General features: G+C 47.5%; 1 protein-coding gene across 2 annotated transcripts in view; it reads right to left on the bottom strand.

Moving 5' to 3' along the window:
• Positions 1–243: 243 nt before the first annotated feature.
• Positions 244–22,462, bottom strand: part of YPEL2 (yippee like 2) — an 88,159-nt gene continuing 65,940 nt past the window's right edge. For both annotated transcript variants that reach the window (XM_080679852.1, XM_080679851.1), the window contains exons 3-5: positions 7,504–7,547; positions 6,370–6,478; positions 244–2,370 (exon numbers count right to left, since the gene is read on the bottom strand). In XM_080679852.1, the coding sequence (XP_080535978.1) occupies positions 2,281–2,370; positions 6,370–6,478; positions 7,504–7,547 (243 nt within the window). In that variant the 3' untranslated portion in view covers positions 244–2,280. The remainder of the gene's footprint in view (positions 2,371–6,369; positions 6,479–7,503; positions 7,548–22,462) is intronic.

Raw genomic sequence — 22,462 nt, 5'->3', positions numbered from 1 at the left:
TCATGTCTGGTTTCTCTGTTGTCGCACTCCATTCTTACTTTTAAAGACAAAATACCCATGTTTAGCCCCCGCTTTCTTATTATGGGGAGGAGTATCAATAGCCAGGACATTCCCTGAGCCAGGGGGCTAATCAAAATCCATAACTGAAGGCCACTACCTTCAAGGGGCTGGAAGGGAATCTATGACTTCTGGGCTGCCAAGCCCATTGAGGAATGTGAAAGTTGTAAAAAAATTTTATTTTTTGAGATCTTGGGCTTGGGAGTGCCTGGAACCAGAGGAACTATTTCTCTGGGAGCAAAAATGCAATACTTTTTTTTTTTTTTTTTGAACTTCAGTCTGCTTTTCAGTAACGTGGGGAGAACAAAATCTCCCAGGGCTACTAAAGCACCGAAGATGTGGGCGAGAAGCCTTTGGGAACCAAGTTCCATTTCTAAAACTCGGAAGTCTTACAGAGGCAGTCTACTGTGAGCCTGGAGCCCCCCGCCTCCGGTCCTGCTGCCCGCCTCGGCCGGCAGGACCACGCCATCTCAGGGCCCCCATCCTGCGGTTGGCACACAGAGACACAGAAAGGCATTTCCATCGCCGACCCATTCCCTAGGGAAATTTGGTTCAATTCTGAAAAATCCTGGGTTGGTTGCTTGAATCTTGGTTAATCGATTTTATAGACTCTTTGTCTCCATGAACACACTCATTTGTGATTTCTAAGGTGAATATTCCTGTAGGATCAGCCGACCTGGAGAATGAGATACTGAGGATTACCTGACATAACCTGCATATATCTGAACAATAATATTTTCAGTCCAAGCAATGAAATGAACTCAGCTCAAGAAGTTTCCATCACGCGCTGTGTACTGGCTAAGTGGCTGTGGAACGGACTTCACAGTGCTGATTAAATGTAACAAACGCCTCCCTCTCTCAGGAGCCTTACAGGGATTTGCTCTCCACTTCACCTAATGTAATGAACTTTGGATAGGGAGGAGAGGGGCGGGGGTGTTGGGTAATATTAAAATTTGACATTTGACATCAAGTCTGATCCCTCCCCCTACTGGACCATTCGGACAGTTTTCTCTCTCACATTCAAGCGATGACTAAGCTCAAACCCTTGAGACTTTGTTTTCCACAATCTAGGATGATAGAACTGGAGAAAAACACCCAAAACTCTATGTATGGAGAACTGCTGACCTCCTGAAGCTACTGCACACCAAAGACGGAAGGAAACGGCACCGGACCTGCAATGGTTCAAAGCTAAGCTACGCCCAGCTTCACCCCTCCACACCCGTTCCTTCCATGGCGCTCTCTTCTCTCACTGAGGGGCAGGGAAAAGGTCAGACACGCAGAAATGCTAATTGGTTTTACGTGGGTTTTTTTTTCTGAGCCCAATATCTGGGCCATTTCTGCAGGAGCTCCCGAATTGCAGCTTCTTGTTCCCTGTTCTCCTCAATTACTGATTTTTACCTGGTTCCTGGTCACAGCCTTTGGGATGTTTGGATTTTTGCACCCATTGCAAATGGCAGTCCCCCTCCTCTCACCTCTGGTGGCTGAAGAGGAAACGAAGATTACCCAGAGGAGCGGTGGGGCTCCAGAGTCGTCCAAACCCAGCTGGGCTTCCCCCCAATCACTCACAGCCGCCAAGACACCCTGACTGGCCCGGGAGAAGCAGGCCGCTGCCCTGCCAGCTAGGATTAGGGCCACCCTGGTGCCCACCTGCTCACCTGGCACCTGTGGTGTCAGGAGCAGAAGCTTCTGATCAGAGAGAGCATGGTCATGAGGTATTGTTTTCTCTTTGTCCTTTTAGACAACTTGGTTACTTCAAGCCTAAGTTACCAGGTCTCCAAGAGTAGCACAATGTTGTCCCTACCTCTGCCCTCCCGCCCCCTGCCCACCCTGGAACCCTCCACGTTCCCTCTTGCTCACACCCCGCCGTGCACTGCTCCCCCGACCAGAGGCCGTCAGGCAGCTCTCCCGTGGGCCCCAGGCCCTGATCAAGGTGGGCTGCCGCCATGCGGTCAGGCGTCTGCTCCTTTTGCTGTTTTGTGTTCAGCCAACACGAGACCAGAGAGAGAAGCCAGGATCAACTCACAAACAGATACGAAGCAAAGAGACAGAGAGACAGCGATTTAGAGGCCGGTCACCAGAAAGACGGCGTCGGGGTGGGCCGATGCCCCAGGGGGCAAGGCCCCTACATGGATGGAACCAAGTGTCCAGTCACTCTCTCACGCTTGGGTAGAATGTTCAGTTGGGTGGCGTTCACGCGGACACGGGCTGGCGGCGGCTCTCGGCTCAGTCCCAGCCATTGTCCTTGATCATGTGTGCCAGCTCAATGATGTATTTCCCTTCTTTATATTTCTGGCTGCTTTCAAAGGCATGTTCCTAGGAAACACAAGGAAGGGAAAAGATGCTCAGTGACGAAAGACAAGCAGGTGACGTTGGTGGCACAGGAGCAAAGGCGGGGCCCGTGGCAGGCACGGAAGCCTTTGCGCCCCGCTTTACCCACACTCACGGAGAGAACTCCCGCCACGTAAGCACACTGTGTCCCTTTCCATGAACTGCGGCACTGGGGCGACACCAGGGCTTCCTCCACATTTACAACAGAATTGCTTCAGGATCTCTGCTCGTTCAGGTCTTTGCCCACATGTCACCATCTCGGTAGGCTCTTGCCAACTACTCAGTGACTTAAGACCAGAGCTTCCCCGCAACCCCTCCCCGCAGTGCGTGTCACTTTCCAACGTGCACTGTGACCTGCGCATCTATTCTGTGCGTTGTCTGTGTCCCACGACGACGATATCAGCTTCCTGGGAGGCAGGCGGTTCCTTTGTTCTGTTCATGGCCCCATCCCTAGCGCCAAGAAGACGGCTAGGCACATACCAGGCCTCCAATAAGTAACTGCCGATCGAACGAGTGCGTTTCATTCATCTGTGTATACAAATGTGTATACCTTTTTGGGGACACCCCATATTTTGTCTTGGGGAACTTGGTTTTTGACGCTAACCAGAAATCTGCCCTATGGATGTGTTCACACAGTGTCTGTGTTATAATTTATTTATTTATTTATTATTATTTTTTTAAAATATATTTTATTGATTTTTTACAGAGAGGAAGGGAGAGGGATAGAGAGTTAGAAACATTGATGAGAGAGAAACATCGATCAGCTGCCTCCTGCACACCCCCTACTGGGGATGTGCCCGCAACCAAGGTACATGCCCTTGACCGGAATCGAACCTGGGACCCTTCAGTCCGCAGGCCGACGCTCTATCCACTGAGCCAAACCGGTTAGGGCGTCTGTGTTATAATTTAAAACCAGACTTTGTTAGGCTTATAGAAAAGACAGGGAGAGAAACAAAGTATGGTGAGGCCAAACAGGTCTTTTCATTTCTTATCTTGCTGTTTCTATGTCAGATGTGTTACGTCTGCTTTTCCTTCTCTGCCTTCCTCCAGAGACATGGGCGCTGCACGAATCCACCCCGCTGCCAGACCTCCGGGGGGGCTCACTACAAAGTACCTGGCAGCTCCCCACCCTAACCCTGCAGCACTGCGGACTTTCCAGCTTGTCATAAGCCCCCACAGAGAGAAGTCCTGCACAGGAGTGAGGTCCGAGGGCTATTTATTTGCAGGCGTAGATGCCTAAAACATCCTGGTGGGTGAGCAGTCATTAGACGCCTAAGGTCAGTGCAGAGAAGCAGTGGAATCAGCTCATCCTCCCGAGTCCCCATATTAGTAACTGACGAGAGGTCCTTCTGGTCTAGAGCTCAGGGCTTTGGGCTGCAGGAGGAGAGTTCAGACTCCAGTCTTTGGGTGAGAGGACTCATTCCACAGAGTGGATAGGGAGGGGCACCAACAGAAAATGCACTAACACCACACACACAAGAGCTGTGGGCTCAGCAGTGATATCCTTGACACTTCATTATTCCCCATCTGTGTGTGTGTGTGTGTGTGTGTGTGTGTGTGTGTGTGTGTGTGTGAGAGAGAGAGAGAGAGAGAGAGAGAGAGAGAGGTGTATACAGCAGAGAATGTGGTTCAGGAATAAGACCTATTGTCTGTGTGTTCAGGGTGGGGAGAGGAAAAAACAAAACTAGGAAAGTGGGAGTATATCCTTATTTAAAACACACACACACACACACACACACACACACACACACACACAAATCAACACTCCCCAAGCTACAGGGCATTTACAAAAATGTCGCCACTGTGGGCTCCAGTGGACGGAGCACCACATCTGGAGTCTGAACTCCACCCCAGAGTGAGCGCTCCACTCTGCTTCCCAGTGTCAGAAGCACCACTTAACCGTTTACAATGTACAAAATGATAAACTCTCCATTTACAAAACTGGGACAATGAAAACATGTCACAGGATTATTGTGCGGGTCAGAAGAAATCATGGGATGAAGGCTGGAGCACTGGCCCGCACACGGAGGCGATCAACAGATGTTGGGGGAGAGAGATACATACATTCTACCCGGCCCACTATCTCCTCTGTTTACCTGTGGCTTTGCTCCCCAGCCAGGACTGTGAACACCCAGGGGCAAGGACTATATAGCTTCTCTTTTGTATCCAACACAAAGGCTCTCAATAAAGCTCTGTCAAGCAGTGAATCATTTGCCCTGAAGCAATTTAGGAGCAAAACCAACCAACTCAGACTATCTTCTGTCTGTCACCCAGCACAGCCTGAAAGGAATGAGACAGCCAAGAGAAGGGGGAGAACATTACTGGATAATCAACCCAGAACCATGGCCCCCAGATCACGCAGCAGGGCCAGTGGCCACACGAGGCAGGGTTGAGGGGGGGGGTGCGTTGCCGAATGGTCAAGGCCAGTTTCCCCCCAGAAGGAACCACCAAGGCAACCACAGGGAGGTTGGGCTAAAGCACCTTGGCAACAGGAAACACAGCGTCTAGGCTTTTTCCTTTCTAATCCAAATGTTTCAAGGGAGATGTCAATGCTGCTCCATCACAGACTCCACCTGCAGCCGGTTTCAAGATTTGCATATTTTTAAACTTTATTTAAATGCAAGCATACTTTTATGCCTGGCTTCCATTGTTCAACATCCTTTTTAAATAGAAGTCCTATTTTCAGAACAGTTTTAGACTCACAGCAAAAAAGGAGCAGAAGGCACAGAGATTTTCCCTCTACTCCTGCTCCCACAGACACACAACCGCCCCACCAGCAGACCCTGTAGAGTGGTACATGTGTTACAACAACAAACCCACATCCACAGTCATTATCCTTCTGCCAGCAGTTTGGACTCCTGCAGGCTCCTCCTACCTGACGTAGGTGACAGGACCCTAGGTAACTGACAGGGCGGAATGTAAGGGATCGCTTATGGGATAAACTGCCCTCCCAGAGACAGGAAGACTCATTGTTCAATTCCGCCGCAGCGGCAGAAAGGGCAGAGGAAAGCTCTGTGAAAGATCACCCAGTAAAGACAACAACAACAATACAAGCATTTTCATAGCACACATATACCTCTCCCACCCTGGCCAAGGACTGCTGACTTTCCTAGGTACCAAGAAGATGTGGGAAATACTTGCTGAGTTCAACAACGAAGGGATGAATGTCCGGTTGGCAAAGTCCAGCCCTGACTATGGCTGAGAGCGGGCATGCACTACCAATGCTTGATGACGCCGAGCACAGGGCCCAGGACTAGAGATGCTCTGGGGGTATTTACTGGGGCATGAAAGAGCATGGGCTCTGCGCTCAGACCACGACCTGGACCCCTATCCTACTTAGCCATGTAATGGCTAGATAACATTGAACGTATTACTAACCTCCTTAAGCCTCAGTGTCCTCATCCTTAACAGGGGTTAAGCCGGCTGGTGTAGCTCAGAGTTTGAGCATCGACCTGTGAATCAGGAGGTCAAAGTCCAATTCCAGGTCAGGGCACATGAAGGGGTTGTGGGCTCCATCTCCAGTTGGGGGGTCGTGCAGGAGGCAGCCGATCAATGATTCTCTCTCATTGATGATGTTTCTCTCTCTCTCTCTTCCTTCCTCTTGGAAATCAACAAAAACATAGTTTTTAAAAATAGGGGTTAAAATATGACCTACCCTCTAGGCATACTGTGAAGAGTAAATAAAATAATGTATGCCTGGAACATAGTAAGCTGTCAGGAAATGCTCTGTGCCAGTGTTATTATTTATTTAAAGGCAAAGGGTGTGTGTATGTGTCTGTCTGTCTCAGGGGTGGTGTGAGGGAATGAGTAGTGAAAAGGGAAGAATGCGTGTGGCAAACAGGAGTGTGCCATGAGCTGCTCTTTGGGGTCAGGTTCCCGTCCTGGACAAAGACAGTCCCCCAGGCCACAGAAAGGTTACTTCTAGAGCGAGGCTCTCGGCGTCCCCTGCATGTCCCTCTCTCCACCAGACTTCTCAATACTTACATATTTCCAGCCCAGAGTGGTTTTGCAGTTTTCACAGTAAATGTCTGCGACTGCGTGCAGTCCTGTTAGCAACACTCGCTCCTCCGCAGGCCCGCAGCCCACATTAACTCTATGCCAAGGGACAGAAAGAGAGAACGGGCAGTCAGTCACCTGTTCAGCATCAGTTGCTCAAGCTGAGCTCCCAGCAAAAAATTAACTGAGCACAGCTGCCTCGGGGGAAGCCCACACCGAGGAGGGTGCCCTCCATAACTGCAATCAATAACAACCCCCCAAGGGCAGCCACGTGGAAAATCTCCACTGAAGTGAATTTTAGGTCTGCAAGTTCTGATTCAACGAGTCGACTAAAAATAGTCTTGATGGTTGAGATTTTGCTTGCAATGTTCCTAAGAGGTGCTTTCAATCCTGTGATATAGAGGGGCAAACTGACGGCCACACTGTGAAGTCCACAGCCACGGGCACAGTCCTCGGAGCTTCCTGGGGGCTGGCTGCAGTTGGAAATGTGAAACATGACGGCCCAGTCTTGCCCTGAGCACAAGGGTGAGCGAGCCCTGGGTATCAAACACACTCTGCTCCTCCACAGAGCACGCACCATCTCAACTGCACACGCAGGCTTTCCACCGTCACAGCTCCTCGGCTTGTGTGTGCTTCCCCTTCCTTTCCCGGGAAGGGGCCGTAAATGTCGTGCCGGGTTAATGACTGAGGGCTGGGGCAGACTGTGCATCTGATGGAAGAATGGAGGACCTTCCCTAACGGGGCCTTCCCTCCAGCCTTAGGTCCTCCAGCAGATGCTGGTGTCTTCTGTGCAGTCTCTTCCTTTTCCCAATATGCCTCACACCTGGTTAGAAGCCCTCACGTGGAGGCTTTCTAAGAAGCACTTCAGCTTCTTCCCTGTGAGACCACAGCTCTCTGATGTGCCTCCTGGGGCGAGTGAATATATTGTTTGTAGCCAAAGATGCTGCCAAAAAATCCCCCAAAGGTAACTGGCGACCACTTGTGGAATGCAACATGCCACGGGTTTTTTACTGTGGCACAGAGGGCAGGGTCCATTGTTCAATGATCATTAAGTGTTGTTGTGTTTTCCCCCAACCCTCAAATTTGCACCAAACCATGGATGTACTGTTGAGAGACACTCACACTGAATTAAAGAGGTATGCGCGTCCTTGACTTCCTTGGAACGACTGAAATGCAAGAACACAAATCGATAGTTAGACATCTCTTTCACCCACCCACTTGGGAAAACCAGCCCAAATCACAGTGATCATGACCTTCCAGGATTGACAAAGAAAAAAGGGAGCAGTGAGCCAGTTAGCAGTCCAGTGAACCAGTTAGCAGCCCAGGAGAAGGCAGAACAGACAGAGCTAAGGATCCTGGCCAGCCCACACCACGACTGTCTCATTTTCAGTAGCCCAGTGAGAAGGTAAGAAAAACACAAACTCCCAATTCCCTCCTGACATCCTCTGATACAAGGATCCACCTGAGATCACTGATCCACACTGGCCTTTCCTAGACCCGCTTGATTTCAGCCCTGTGTGCTGGCCACGGCTTTCCTCGAGTAGGCTAGAGCAGTGGTCGGCAAACTGCGGCTTGCGAGCTGCCGCGGTTTGCCGCTCTGTTGAGTAATGAGTTTGCCGACCACTGGGATAGGGGCTTAATCACAAGGAACAACAACAGCCTGTAATTATTGGAATCGAGAGTCTAAGTCAGTGGTTGGCAAGCTCATTAGTCAACAGAGCTGCAGTTTGCCGACCACTGGGCTAGAGGGCATGGAAACCAGCCCATGGAAACCGGCACCTTTGCTCACCCTCTTGGTCCAACTCTACAGAGACAGCGAAGAATCCCTGAGGCAAGAATAAACCATCAAGCCCACCTTCTTCCCACGTGTTGTGCCTTCTTATAGAGTTAACCTCCATGACAGTTACAACCCTCCTAAATGGGACGTCTCTTTCTGAGGTGTGAGCAACTTGATCCCTAGGTCACAGGAGTGCTCGCTAAACAGCAATCCCATTTAAACGTCTAGCTTAAATATGAGCTTTCCTCTCTTCCGGCTGGAGGGTGGCAGGGAACAGGAGAAACAGGAGCCAGGGCCTGCCATGCCATTTGGCGTCTACTCCCACTAACACCGGCCCTACCCATGTTTGCCTCCTCCGGTTACCCTGAAATGCCTGGCTGACATGAGCCAGCCGTGTTCTGCATTGCTGCCTGCATTTTTAATGGTCTGATGGTTGTACCCTGAATTAAATATCGTAGTCTGCTCTGAAATCCACTCTGAAAACAAACGCATAAGGGGCTCTCCCATGACCTCTGTTACTCAGTGGCTGGAGAAACTGGGGGTGATTGGTTAACCAGACTGGATGCAGATTGGTGCCCACGAGACAGTCGCTGTCAGAAGCACAGGACTTTAGGGATCAGTGGCGCCAGCCAGAGAGTAAGGCAGAATGCTTGACTTGTGGGAAAGCTGCCTCCAGGGCAGCTGAACTGTTGGTTGCCTCCAACATACAAACATACCAGAAGCCTTTGCTCCCAGGTGTAGCTCCGGATGTTCCCCAGCGGCTGCTCAAACCTAAACCAACTCTCCTGGGTCTTGAAACATCCCTGAGGAACACAGGAACTCTCAGACTAGAATTGTGCATGAAAATGAGTGTCGCAGCCTTGAAGCCTGGAAGTGTTTGAATGAGATAATGTCCAGGGACACGGAGCACGGATTTGGCCAACCTATCGGCTCAACCTTAGAGCACGAAGACACCTGAGCCCAGCCAGGATAGCAAGGGCCTCAGGATCTGGCCCCACCACCTCTGCAGCCTCTTCTCTTGCTCCTTTCCCATGGTAGCCTTTGCTCTAGCCGGGCCCAACCCCATGAAGTTCCTGGAACTTGCACTTCACCAACTTTGCCCACAATGTTGCCCCGGGGGAGGGGGAGGCTCTTCACCCACCAATGCTAAGTCTCTGCTCGGCTTCCTCTGACCTCCCCAGGAAGAGGTGCCCCACTGGCACCTGTGTTCTGGACGCCTCCTGTTCCCTGTCTGTTCATTTTTTACTTGATTTTAAGAAGGAATTTGGACTAGCTGACCTCCAAGTTCCCTGCCAGCTCCAAAATTATATTCACTTACAGTTCAATGGCAATATATTATGAATAATCAGGAGTGTCATCCTCTAAAAAACATTTGTCAAGCCCTAGCTGGTTTGGCTCAGTGGAGAGCATCGGCCTGCAGACTGAAGGGTCCTAGGTTCCAGTCAAGGCACATGCCTGGGTTGCAGGCTCAATCCCAATAGGGGGCGTGCAGGAGGCAGCCGATCAATAATTCTCTCTCATTGATGTTTCTCTCTCTCTCCCTCTGCCTTCCTCTCTGAGATCAATAAAAATATATTTTAAAAAAGTAATAAAACAAATAAAGTAAAAAACATTTGTCAAGACTTTTAAGTTCAGAACTTAGAAGAAGGTGGTGATGGGAAAATAAATTCTAGAAGAACACAGGCAGGAAAATGGCACCATGGCTTTACCATTTATGACAGGAAAAGTCATCTGTTTCTCAAACACTCACAGGTCACCTACTATCTGTTTGGCACAGGTAGAAAGCAGGAAGCGAGGCAGCTTTCTAAGACTTTTCAGGGCAGCAGTATCCCCAGGAGATACACAAGCAACCCCCCAGAGTAGGAAAAGAATACTAGAATTTTATCTACTTTCTTTCATCTTTAAACGTTTCGCTAAACAGTCACAAGACATGGATTGCCTCTGGGATCTTCCCTGTGTCATGTGTACAGGTATCTAACAGGAAGTATGGGGCTCTCGCTGTGTGTGTGGTTTTTCTTGGGGGGGATACTCTTCTGCCTTTGCTTTCAGCACATCGTGAATACCACTATTTTTGTGCTCTAGGATGTCAATAAGGAGATCTTTAAACAGCAGGATCCTTTTAATTTTTTGTAATGAGATAAAGGACTACAAAGAGGTTCATTTACATAAAAAAATCTTAAAAATGTAAATATAAGTTATACATTTTTCTTTTGCAAGAAGACGAGCACTCCAAACTAGCTGCCTTTTGTGGTAAAAAGTAGGCTATTTTGCCAGATTTTCCAAAAACATAAACACACTAAATCTGTCCCTTCAAAGTAAAGGTGACATTTTAACAGGGAATGGAAATATAACTCCTTTTCAAAAGAAACTTTTGCTATGGAGAGAAATGGCATTTGGCAGTATTTTCATTTTATGTGATCTCTGTAGTCTACAATGGAAATGCCTATGCAAAAATTAATTCAAAACGGACAATAGTTAGAAGAAAATGCAGGAGAAAATCTTTGTTACTTAATGTTAGAAAAGATTTCTTAAGATAGTTCAACAGGAACATAATTAATTTTTAAAACCTGCCAAACTGAACTTCATAAAAAATTTTAACTTTTGCTCTAAAAAAGACACTAGTAAGAGAATAAAAAAATAAGACAGACTGGGAGGAAGTGTCTGAAAATCACACATCTGACTACAGATACACATAGCAACATCGATGAATCTGAAATGCACTGGACTGAGGTGACCAGCGGTTGCCAAAGGCTATGGAACAGGGGAGAAATTGACTACAAAGGGCTGATGGGGGTGTGGGACTGTTCTGACTTGTGAGAGTAGTTACAAGAGTATGTATTTGTCAACACTCACAGGACTATACACCAAAGAGTGTATTTTACTGTGTATAGAATTAAAAATAATTTTTAAAAATCCAATTAAATAAATAAAAAACTAAAAATCCAATAAAATTTTAAAGAATAAGCCATCTCTAAAATTTCCTGTGCCTCCACACTGTACTCCTATAGTTGTATAATTAGGAATTGTAAACAATTTCCTTATCTACTTAAAAGAATGCCAAACAAGGAGCTTCGGAGGCTTTGTGGCCTTGTTAAAAACCGCAAGAGCAACTGCAAAGTTCAGCAAAATCCTTTGTGTAAATGGTGGAGGGGCTGGAAAATGGGGGTCAGGATTTTGTAAGTACAACGATGCTACACATGTTCCACAGAATCGCCCTTTCTTTGAAAGTCAGTTTCCAGCGAGGGAAACTTAAAATGAAGTACCGAAATGCACTCAGCTTGGGACATACCGTGGAACCACTGAATCAGAAAGTGAGGAACAAGATTTTACTTTTCTCAAGAGTCTATTCAATGACATATACCTACAATAAAATCAGATTAAAAGCAAATTTATAATTGTTTCCTTTTTCTTCCGTCCTTTAAAATTACATAAATTATAAAGATTTCCTTTGCCTGTATGTTTCTAATGTACACATTACATAGCAGTACATACATACCCTTTGTAAGTGTGCGAATTAGGAGTATGTGCACAAACATGTTACTGCCAGGGGTGTGTGATTAAAAGTCTGGAGGCCACTGCTCTGGGGCTCTGGGGTAGGGCCCAGGAGGAATGTTCTCTGGCCTGACACAGATTAGAATTCCTCGAAAGTGGGGCTAGGGGAGGACACACACAGAGGAGAAACGCCAGCCAGCCAGCCCCAGCAGCACCTCGCAGGGCCACTACGGTTCTCGCAGGCTTGTTCCACGACAGCATGCTGGCAGCCGCCCGCCCTCTGCAGAAGGGTGCCGGACCCAAGCGGGGCTGTCATCCGGCAGCATCCACTCAGGTGGCCCCTGAGCGACTGTCTGAGAACCCGCTTCCTCAGCCTGGCACGTGGGAGCAGCCGCACTTCCTGGGGCAGAGCGCTCTCCCACCAGGCCTTTCACGCGGGGCCCTGCCAAGTTCTCAGTTATGATGGGAAAAACAGTGACTGAGAACAACAGGCATCTTGCAAATAGACACAGACAAGAATAGCCCCGGCTGGGTCGCTGTATCCTGTGGGGCCCGGCCCAGCCTGGCGCAACCAGTCACAGCCTGGCACTCCCCCACGAGTGAGGGTGGTACCGAAGGTGCGGAGCCTGAGAAGAGGCTCGGGAAGCAGCAGAATGAAGCGAACAGAATCTCAGGCTAGGAGATCCCTAAGAGACTGTCAGACATGTCAGTGGGATGTCAGCACTGCCAGGCACCAAGGCAGCTCTTTGCCATGTTGTGTGTCAACCACGGCTGGTATTTAGGGCTCTGGGAAAGTTTTTTTTTTTTAAGTTACACAAAACTTTTCTTCTGTCCTTTATAGGAAAGTAATCATTTCAGGCCCAGCCCTTCCAGCTAGCTCAAAGGAACGGAAAGGGCTTTGAGTTTCCTGTTTAGTAGCCAAAACCACTGATTTCTGGCTCCTTTGAAAGTCTGGAAGACAGAAATGCCTTTGAAAAGGAGGAGGACCGTTGAAAAATGGGGGGAGGTGGCAACAGAGCAAACATGTGGTTCCTTCCCCGTGGTGACAGGCCCGGGCCCTGGCCCTCACCCTGGAGTCCTGTATACTTGGACACACGCAGTCGTGAGGTCCTCCTGGCAGCAAGCAGAGCCTCTTACACGTAGGCCCCCTCCTCTCTTGGGAAGGCCAACCCCTTTCAACTGAGCACGTGCCTCAGGGGATGCGCAGAGAGATGGGGAAGCAGGTGTCCACTGGGAGCTGGATGCATATCTGCATATGATGAGAGGACTGAGTCTTGGCACCAGAAATTCGGATCAAATTCTGGTTTTGCGCCCTAGCCGGTTTGGGTCAGTGGATAGAGCGTTGGCCTTTGGACCAAAGGGCTCGTGCAAGAGGCAACCAATGGATGTTTCTCTCTGTTGTTCCCCCTCTCTTTCACTCTCCCTTAAAAAAAAAAAAAAATCAATGGACAAATATCCTCAGGTGAGGTTTAACAAAAATAAAACAAACAAAACAAATTCTGGTTTTGCAACTTCAACTTACAAGCTACTTGACCTTGGCAGTATCATTTAGCCTTCTCTCAGCTTCTACATCTTTTACATCTGTAGATGAAACCATGTCTATATTTCATAAGGTTGTTGAGAATGATAAGTAAAACAGGGTAACTGAAGTGCAGAATGAAAAGGTCAGTTCCCTGTCTCTCCTCCTTGGCCTTTTCAGGGGCCTGGAGAGGCGCAATGAAGAGGCTGCTTCTCATCTACTTGGTTCTTCGACATCCTTTTCTTTGGTGACTGGTCTCCTCCTTTCTCTACTATTATGACAAAAGATAAATCTTTCACTCTTTGCAACTCAATGTCTCCATAAAAATGGAGGCGGTAGACTGAAGCTCCCCATGGTTCTTTTCACTCATGATACCCTGTGAATCTGTTAGGGGCAAAAATAGAATATTGGGGACTAGCTATGGTTACAGGAAATATTAATCATGCTCTGTTAACCATGATTGCCTTGTGTTGGTTAAAGAAAGGACATTCTGACCTGGGAGTTGTGTACCCCTGGGCCCAGGGAGTCAACCTTCGATCTGGGAATCAATCTTTGAATGCAGCCCATTCTCATTCAAGAACTGTCTATTATCATGGACAGATTATGGAGTCCCATCCAAGGCTACATAGCTTGCTTCCCCATACCTGTAATCCCTACTTCCCCATGTAATCTTTGTCTTACCCTATATAAGCAGCTGGCTTATGGGGGGCTACAGAGCAGATTTTTGTGGATGACCTGCTGCTCTCCCATACTGCTGGCAGTTTTGGAATAAATGCTCATATATGATTCAACCCTGTCTCTGCTTAATTGGCTCAAGTAGTGACAGGCAGCACAGACCCATTGACTGTCCGGTTACAAATCCTTTAAAGCAGCGGTCACCAACCTTTCGGACCTCACGGACCACCAGTTGGCAACCGCAGCTTTAAAGCACTTGGTATTTGTTTCTCCAATTGACCATCCACAGGCAGTTTTAATTACATGGGCTTCAAAGAGGCAGACTGACAGAGTTTGAGCCCTGGCAAGCCAATTCACTTCCCCAAGACTCAATTTCCTAATCTAGAAAATGGGCACAACAAAATAGTATTCACATTCACATCCATTTTGTATAAAAAATAAATAAGATAATGTGTATAAAATAAAGAGCTTCCTAAACTTCAAGGAATTGTATAAATGTTGTTGTCAGAACGTCTTACTATATAACTATAAAAGAACTCACTGGCGCCAACATAAAGCTGTTTTGTTTAGTTGAATGGTAATCCCCATTACCATCAAAGTCACCCCTTTAAAGTATGCAATTCAGTGGCGCTTAGTATAGGTGCAACCATCACCATCTAATTTGCACCCCCTAAAGGAAATCTCACATCATTACTAGTCACCTTCCAATTCCCTTGCCCCTAACCCCATCTACCACAAATCTATTTTCTGTCTCTATGGGTTTGCTCAAGGAGCTGTATACTATACTACATACCATCATCTCAGTGGAAAGGTGGCCTAAGTGTTAGGTAGAAATACAAACAAGAGTTAGTAACACCTTCCCTCTTGGGATCAGCTAAACACCCCCCTTCAACAGAACTGGCATTAGGCTGGGAGGACCAGGCCAGTTTTTTTCCTTTCTCGTTCTTTTCTCCATCCATAGTTCAGACCTGGTGGAGTTTCCTATTTAGGGTCAATGTAAGCCACAGGCTCCATTCCAAAAACCTGAAACCCAAGCAAAATAATACCGGATCCTGTTTGGATTTTGCCCCGAGGAAGCATATGGAGAAAGTGGAAAGGATGATAATAAAGAACAATGAAAATTATGAAATTTTCCAGAATTAGAACTCAAATGCAACTTATAAAAAGAAACTGGGAACATTTAGCCCAGAGGGAAAAGATTAAAGGGGATTTCTTCCATCTTCTCTGCAATAAGAAGAGGAAATGGACTTAAATGGAAATACAAGACCTAGGTTAATTATAAGGGAGAATTTCCCGACTCGATGACTTCCACAACTAGGACACAGGTCACCAGGAAAGACTAGGAAAGGACAAAGCCGTTTGTACGTGTTTATGGTCTACAAAAGGCATTCACATATCTGTCTAGAAACTTGGAATGGGGGAAAAGGCCATGTGTGCTGCCGAGGGGTAGAAGCATGGTCTCCTACAGCCCTCCTTCTTGGCTTTGAGCTTTGGTAGGTCTCAAGGCAACCTCACATTCCCAAAACAGATGGAGGGAGGGGCAGGGAAGGGACTGGCTGGAAAGGAGGAAATATCTGCAGTGCGGAGTCATAAAATTCCAAGGGCATGGGAGCATACCAGTTACAAGAAACAGCACCAAAAGCCAAAAAACAAAAGGTGGTGAGGTGTCACATTTTATTGGTGAAAGGGGGAGATTCTGGGATCTGTCCTCTCTTAAGGATCAGACCTTTCAAATCCACCTTCCTGTTGACCCAGGTGAAACGAGTTGCTTTCAGGGAAGGACCTAGAATAAAGCCATGGACCAGAGAAGACCCTGCAAGCTCCGCTCCCTCATGTGTCACGCCTGCCTGAAGTGCAGTGGGAAAGAGGCAGGCTTTGGAGCTGGGGAGGCCTGGATCCAGCCCTTCCTAGTTGTGTAACCCTTGGGCAAGACACTTCCACTTCTGAGCCTCAAGGTCCCATCTACAAAAGGGAGAAGAGAATGCCAATTCCAAAGGGATATTGTGAGTGTAAAATGAATACACAGTACCTGGCCCATAAAAAATATTTGTAAATTCCATTTCCTTTCACACCACCACAGGCTTTTGGGATTTAAAATGGGAGCTGTAGGACTCCTCTGGAAGGACTGGGCTGTCTTCCCAGAGCTTCTCCAGCTGCTCTCCTAAACCCCTCTCCAGCCACAGACCTCACAGCTCCTCTCCCACACCTCCCCAGCTGTCCTAAGGGCCTCAGATGTGGCTTGGGGCCCGGTGGTTGTTCTCTGAAGAACCAAAGCTCTCTAGTCTGTGGCAAACGGTTAGGACAGTAGATGCCAATGTAAACATTCAGCCAGTGGGAAAACAGATGCTACCAGCTCTCAGTATCCTGCATTCCCTCCTTGCTTTCTACAGAGAAGGTATGGAAAGCACGCTTTCTCCAGAAGGATCAAGAGCGGGGGGGTCCCTTAGTCGGGCAAGCACTGGCCTCTACAGAAAGCCTGACCTGTCACCCTCACGTGGTCAGTCCTGGGAGACTGATTTCTGAGTTACAGTAGAGATGGTGGAATTAGGATGTAATGGCAACAAGGCATTAATCACCGGGCCCTTTGCAGTTCAACTCAAACACAAAGCTACTAGTAAAGCTGAAACAGTGGCGCTCAAATTTCTCTCAAAACCACGAGGCCTTTGAAAACAATTTACTATTCATTTGTATACCTAGGAAGGACAAATACCAATTTCTTAGATTTATGTAACAATCTACGCTTCTGTTTCCAAAGCCAACTGGACACTGGGGAATGAAAGTTTCTTTACACCACAAAGGCCGTCTGTGAAGTCACCTGGCAAAACAGACAGACTCTCTAGGTAAGTCTTGCTTTGCAACCAATCCAGGCAAAAAGGCCAGAAAAGCCTAATCTCCAAGACTGAAGCTGCGGAGGAAATTGCTTCTTAATTATTTTCTAATAAGCACGTCCTGTAGTGATACTGGAGAGAATTTATAGATGAAACTGAGGTGGCTCGTTAAGTTGTGAAATAACAATAATGGCTCACATTTACATAGTGCTTATCATATGCCAGGCAGGATTCAAATAGTTTTACATAAGCGAAGTCATTTAATCCTCTCAACGATCTAATGAGGTAGGTACAACCATCATCCCCATTTTACAGAAGAGAATAGTGAGGCAGAGAGAGGAGTTAAGACATGTGCCCAGCCAAAACCGGTTTGGCTCAGTGGATAGAGCGTAGGCCTGCGGACTGAAGGGTCCCGGGTTCGATTCCTGTCAAGGGCATGTACCTTGGCTGCGGGCACATCCCCAGTGGGAGGTGTGCAGGAGGCAGCTGGTCGATGTTTCTCTCTCATCGATGTTTCTAGCTCTCTATCCCTCTCCCTTCCTCTCTGTAAAAAATCAATAAAATATATTAAAAAAAAAAAAAAAAAAGACATGTGCCCAGAGTCGAACAACCAATACAAGATAGAGACTTAGGTGGTCTGGCTCCAAAGTCCAGGGGAGAGTGAAGTTGGGATAACAAGGGTGTTGTCCAAGTGACTTCCTCAAAGAGGGAAGCCTAACAGAGTTAGACTAATACTGACACATATGTAAGACGTCAGAACATGCAGAGCACTTTCACATACATGAACGAAATCAACCTCCAAAACAGCAGGGGGACACCGAAGCCCAGAGCGGCTCAAGCAATTTACTCAGCTTTACAAAGCTTGGAAGTCAAGGTCAGAACTTAAATTATGGCTTCTGACTCCAAGCCTCAATTTTTTTCAAGAGCGTGTCCACTTGGAAAAGCCGTCTCTTTGAAGAAGGATGGATCAAGCTGTCAAAACTGATGAAAACCTCTTAGGCTATTCAGTTTCCTCCGCTCTGCTCTGATGCCATATTTACTTAGCAGCTGACTAAATCGAATCCTCTTGCTCAAGTGGGTCTACCTTCCAGGAAGATAAACACACAGTTCAAGCTTTCAGGATTATCTGTTCTACTGTAAATTAATAAATTAGAATTCACTCCACCAGAGCTTGGTCACCTTGAATGAATGGATACAATTAAATTTGTACACCTTCCATGTGTAAGACTCTGCATCCCAGCCTGAAAACAGCCTTCCCAGCTTATTACTGAATGAATGATTCCTATTTTACAATTTATGGGGAAAAAATAATTGAACGCCAAGAAGCCCCTTAAAATCCCTGAACTTCATGGCCAAGACTGAGCAGAGAACCCAGAAGAATGCTTGGAGAGATGGTAAAAGAGAAATACTTAACTCATTGCAGTCTGTAGGAATCTCATGCAGTGGAGGGTCTCAAAACCAAACCAAATATGCATATGACTTGATCTAGTTTTAATTTCATAGTCTACTGAGATGTGAAGAAGCTCCAAAGGCCAACCTCTCACCTGATGCACCTTGTCCATATTTCTACCAAACCTCTGCTTAAATACTTCCAGAAACAGGAAACCCACTACCAGTCGCTCTGACAGTACCAAAATTACTGCTATGAGCTGAATGAACTCTGTCTCCTGAGAGCTTCCCCAATCCTCCATCTTTATATACTTTGGTATCAAACAGCACTTCAAGTTACAGCTTTAATGCCGTTCTCTTGCCCACATCAAGGTTTCCTTCTATGGGCTCAACTTGTCCCAGTTTAGTGCCTTGGTATAATGAAAGAATTAAGCAGTTGGATGAACTGGATTGAATTCCTAGTTCTGGCACTCTCTGTAGGGTATATTATTGGATATGGTCACCCCTCTGGTCACACATTCCTCATCTGCCACATGGGATAACAATGCCCACCTCACAGAAAGTCAATGCCTGGCATCTAATAGGCCCTCAATAAATGGTAGCTCCCTTCCTCTACAAGTTCCCTCAAGTTTCCCAGATATGCCAGGCTTTACCCTCACCAAGTTTACCACTTTCTTCTGAACCTGATGTTTCATTTCATACTAGGTGTTCTCTAAATACTTTCAACACTTCCCTCTCCGGGAAATGCTAACCAAAGCACAAGGCCTTATTTAATGAAACAACTGGATTTGAGGCTGCCTACAAAGTGAAGTAGGTTTATCAATGTGTGTTCCACTGTAGCAGTGGTCCAGCAGTAGGTTTCCTCCGCTGAGCCATATTAGCAAAGACCTACATTTCACCTCTGTACTCATATACCCCAAGGGACTGAGTTTAGGAGTAGAGTTATAAAGGAAGAGGCAATGTTACGTAAAAGGGTCACAGTGGTGAGGATCGCTGTACGGCCGGAAGAAATCACAGCCAAAGAGCTCTTAAGAAAGAAACAGGAACATATAAATATTAGAAATGTTTTTGCCAAAGTGCAAAAGCTGGGCACTGGTGATTACTGGTATTCCCTCTAGAAGCATAATGTGACTGGGTAGGAAGAGCCGGCACGCACTCCCAGCCCTGCCAGGCATGGCTGGGTCATCTGCCTTCAACTAGCATGATGTCCTTGGACAGATCCCTGTTCCTCTGAGCTGGGAGTTGTGTCATCTGTGAAATGAGGGGGTTGAGTAAGGTCTCTTAGAAGGGTGAACGTTTTGTGAGTCCATATTCTCTAGAGAAAACGCCTCACACATTAAACAAACATTTCTGACTCAGAGTTAGACCTCTTCCCTGGTGTTTTTAAACTTCCTGTTTATCTGCATAAAACACCAGCTGATCTATTTTATCTGATCATTTCACCCTGCGACTCTCATCCTCCAAGACATGCACTAAAATCCCCTTCACATCTTCTGGCGCTCAACCTTCTCCCCGCCCAACATGCAAGTCTCAGGTCCACTGTAAGATATCAGGCCCTGGAAAACCCTCTCCCAGGCCCAAAAGTTTTGTGTCACATTAAAATAGTCAGTTGGGGAGGGGGAGCCTGATTTCCAATGATAAGGGTATGGCCCAGAATCTTGTGATGCAGTCGTCTGAAGGAAGAATATGGTGCCTCTATAATTATATGTCAGCAAATATTTAATGAGCAGCTGTGTCAGATGTTGCTGGGCACCATGAGAATACAGCCGGTCAGCTCTGCCCTGAAGGTGCTTACAATCTAACCAATGGGACTACAATCTATAAAATATGTACAAAACCACCCAGAGGTCCCTGTAATACATTATGGATGTTAAAAGGATTCTGAGAACACGGATGGGACCCGAGAGGATGAGAGCACTCTAGGTGCGCAAGGACTGTCCCTGGAAAGGAAGTAGGTTGAAGAGACCCTTGAGGACTCAGGGCAGCCTGTGTGTATCCTCATCTCTTTCCTTGGGGAGGAAAATAACTCAACAAAAAGCCAGCAATGGTCCCTAGATGTTTGCTACATATAATAATAACAACAACAGATGCCTTGTATCTCCCATAGTTTGATACTGTGCTTTGTAAGTGAGGATGAAGCCACCCCTAGAAGCCGAACCTCCAGAAGCCCCTCTTTCGGACACCTACTCTGTTCTGAAGTGAGTGTGAGCATTGTCTATTGTGCATAGGTCTAAACACTGGGCGCTCTTATCACTCCCCCATCCACTAGTCGTTCCTTATGGATGGGGGTAGAGAGGGGGTGGGATCCTCCACAGCCCTGGACAGCAAATTTGAAAGCAGAACTTGTTCATTTTCAAACAAGGACCAGCCAGTTGGAACACGGAGTGGGTGTTTCCATGCAAATTCCAGCACTTTCAAGTTGCTCCATGAAGTGAGCCCAGCCAGGACAGCAAGTGTGGTTTGCGTGTGTACTGGGTTTTGGGGTTTTTTTTTTTGTTTTTTTTTTTGCAGCCAGCTCTTTGATTAGGTCTAGAGAGGGACTTAATTAGCATCATGGAAACAGAGCAGATTTCAGAAGGGAAAGGTCAGCTGCAAGCCCCAGTGTTTGCTATCAGCCATCTGCCAAGCAGGAAGTGCGACTCAGATCTATTTTTAATCATCTTCCCTAGGCGAGAGCTCCTGGGAGAACGCAGAGGCCAGCCTTATTCCAAGGCAAACATTTAATTGCCACCTTTCTATACACGTTTTAAATAGTCTCTGGACATTCTGGATATCATTTTCGATATATTCTGGGCACCAACCTGTACACACAGGCCCAATTCTTGGGTTCTGTTACTTAGGCACTGCCCACAAGGTTATCTTTGGAGGCCCTGGTTGGGGACCTCTTCTTGGGGAAATGAGCTGAGCCTGTCTGAATACCAACGAACTCCACATCATCATCCCTATAACCAGGGTCCAGGCATTTGCTTTGGCTGCGAGTGGCAAGAGAGGAGAAGAGGTGGAAGGTTAAGTCCAGGACACAGGTTTGCGCCCCAGAGCAGTAAGACCAATGGACCTAACTGTGCAAACTTCCTGGTCACTCCCGTTTTTATTTTAACCGCTTATATCACTTCAGAAAGGTACATTAGAACCAGTTTATCGGGCAGTAAATTTGTTACTCAAGATATGGACTGACTAAACGAGAAAGGGTTCGCCTCTACCCGCAGGGGCCCAGCCTGTGCTGTGGCCGGTCCATCCAGGCGCAAGAACATTCTGTCCACTGGCTCCTTCTCACTCCAGATTCCCAGCAGCACTCGTGTCTCAGTCCACCCAGCCCAGGGAGTGAGCCATCTCCGCGAGGTCTGGACTGGGAGTCTGGCAGAGTATGCAGAAACAGAGCCTGGCTCTGGAGCCCCACTTTCTCTCAGCCCACACACAAAACAAAAGTTTGTAAGCTGGTCTCTTGACACTTACAAACTTTTGGCCTCCAATTTCCACCCTAAGGTAAAGCCCAAGCATACGTGCCATTGTGGCGTGGCCAAGTCAAGTCCCAGCTGCCAAGGAGGCCGCTGGCCGCCACCCTATCACACACAACACTGGGGGCTGGAGGACCCGCTGAGACCCATGACAAAGGGACAAAAGGGGTGGGCTCTGGTTTTCCCCACCTCTGCACCCTCCCTCTTCCCTCTTCTTAGGAGCTTATCTGTCAGTGAGCAGCGATGGGAAAGCTAAGCTGAAAGGGCACCTTGGCTATGGGATCTTTGCCTGAGGATGTGAAATAAGAGACTGGGTATTTGGGGCAACTTAACACCGGCAGGAGCCCAGCCAGAGAGCCAGGGAGGAAGGGACTGAATAGGCAGACATGCTTCACAGGAGAGATAACCCCACCCCCGGGAGGGGGGATCTGGAATCTCTCCCCTCTGTGCGTGGAACTCTGCTCTAGTGAGCTGGGCACATGTGTCCCTGAAGGAAGAAAAAAAAAAAAAAAAAGGCCACTGCACAGGGTCACTCCCCCTGACCCAGTTGGACCACAAATTAATTAGGGCTCTGAGCCCTGCTGACTCTTGAGTTCCTCTGCTTTCTGGTTTCAGGAGCAAAGGGAGTCGATCAGTAAATAGCTTAAGAAAGAGTAACTCTCCTGCCCCTGCTGAGGACCTCCTTCCACCCCTTTCTGGGGGCCATGGGTCTGTGGGTAAGAAAACCTGTTTACAAAAACATACACAGGCAGAGGAAATCTGGGGTTCCATGTTTGGTACCAGAAACAGGGAGTTACCTAGAGATTTCCGAGCCAGGCAGACAGCCTGGAAAAGACCAGGAGAGGGGGCTGAGCTGGTCTCCTCTGCTAATTTGGAGCAAAAAATTAACTTCATGCTTGAGTACATTTAGGGGCATGGACGGGGGTCCTGCCTAAATTCCAATTCT

Source organism: Plecotus auritus (assembly GCF_963455305.1).
Source record: "Plecotus auritus genome assembly, chromosome: 7".
Taxonomy (NCBI): Eukaryota; Metazoa; Chordata; class Mammalia; order Chiroptera; family Vespertilionidae; genus Plecotus; species Plecotus auritus.
This window is presented reverse-complemented; position numbering and strand designations above follow the sequence as displayed.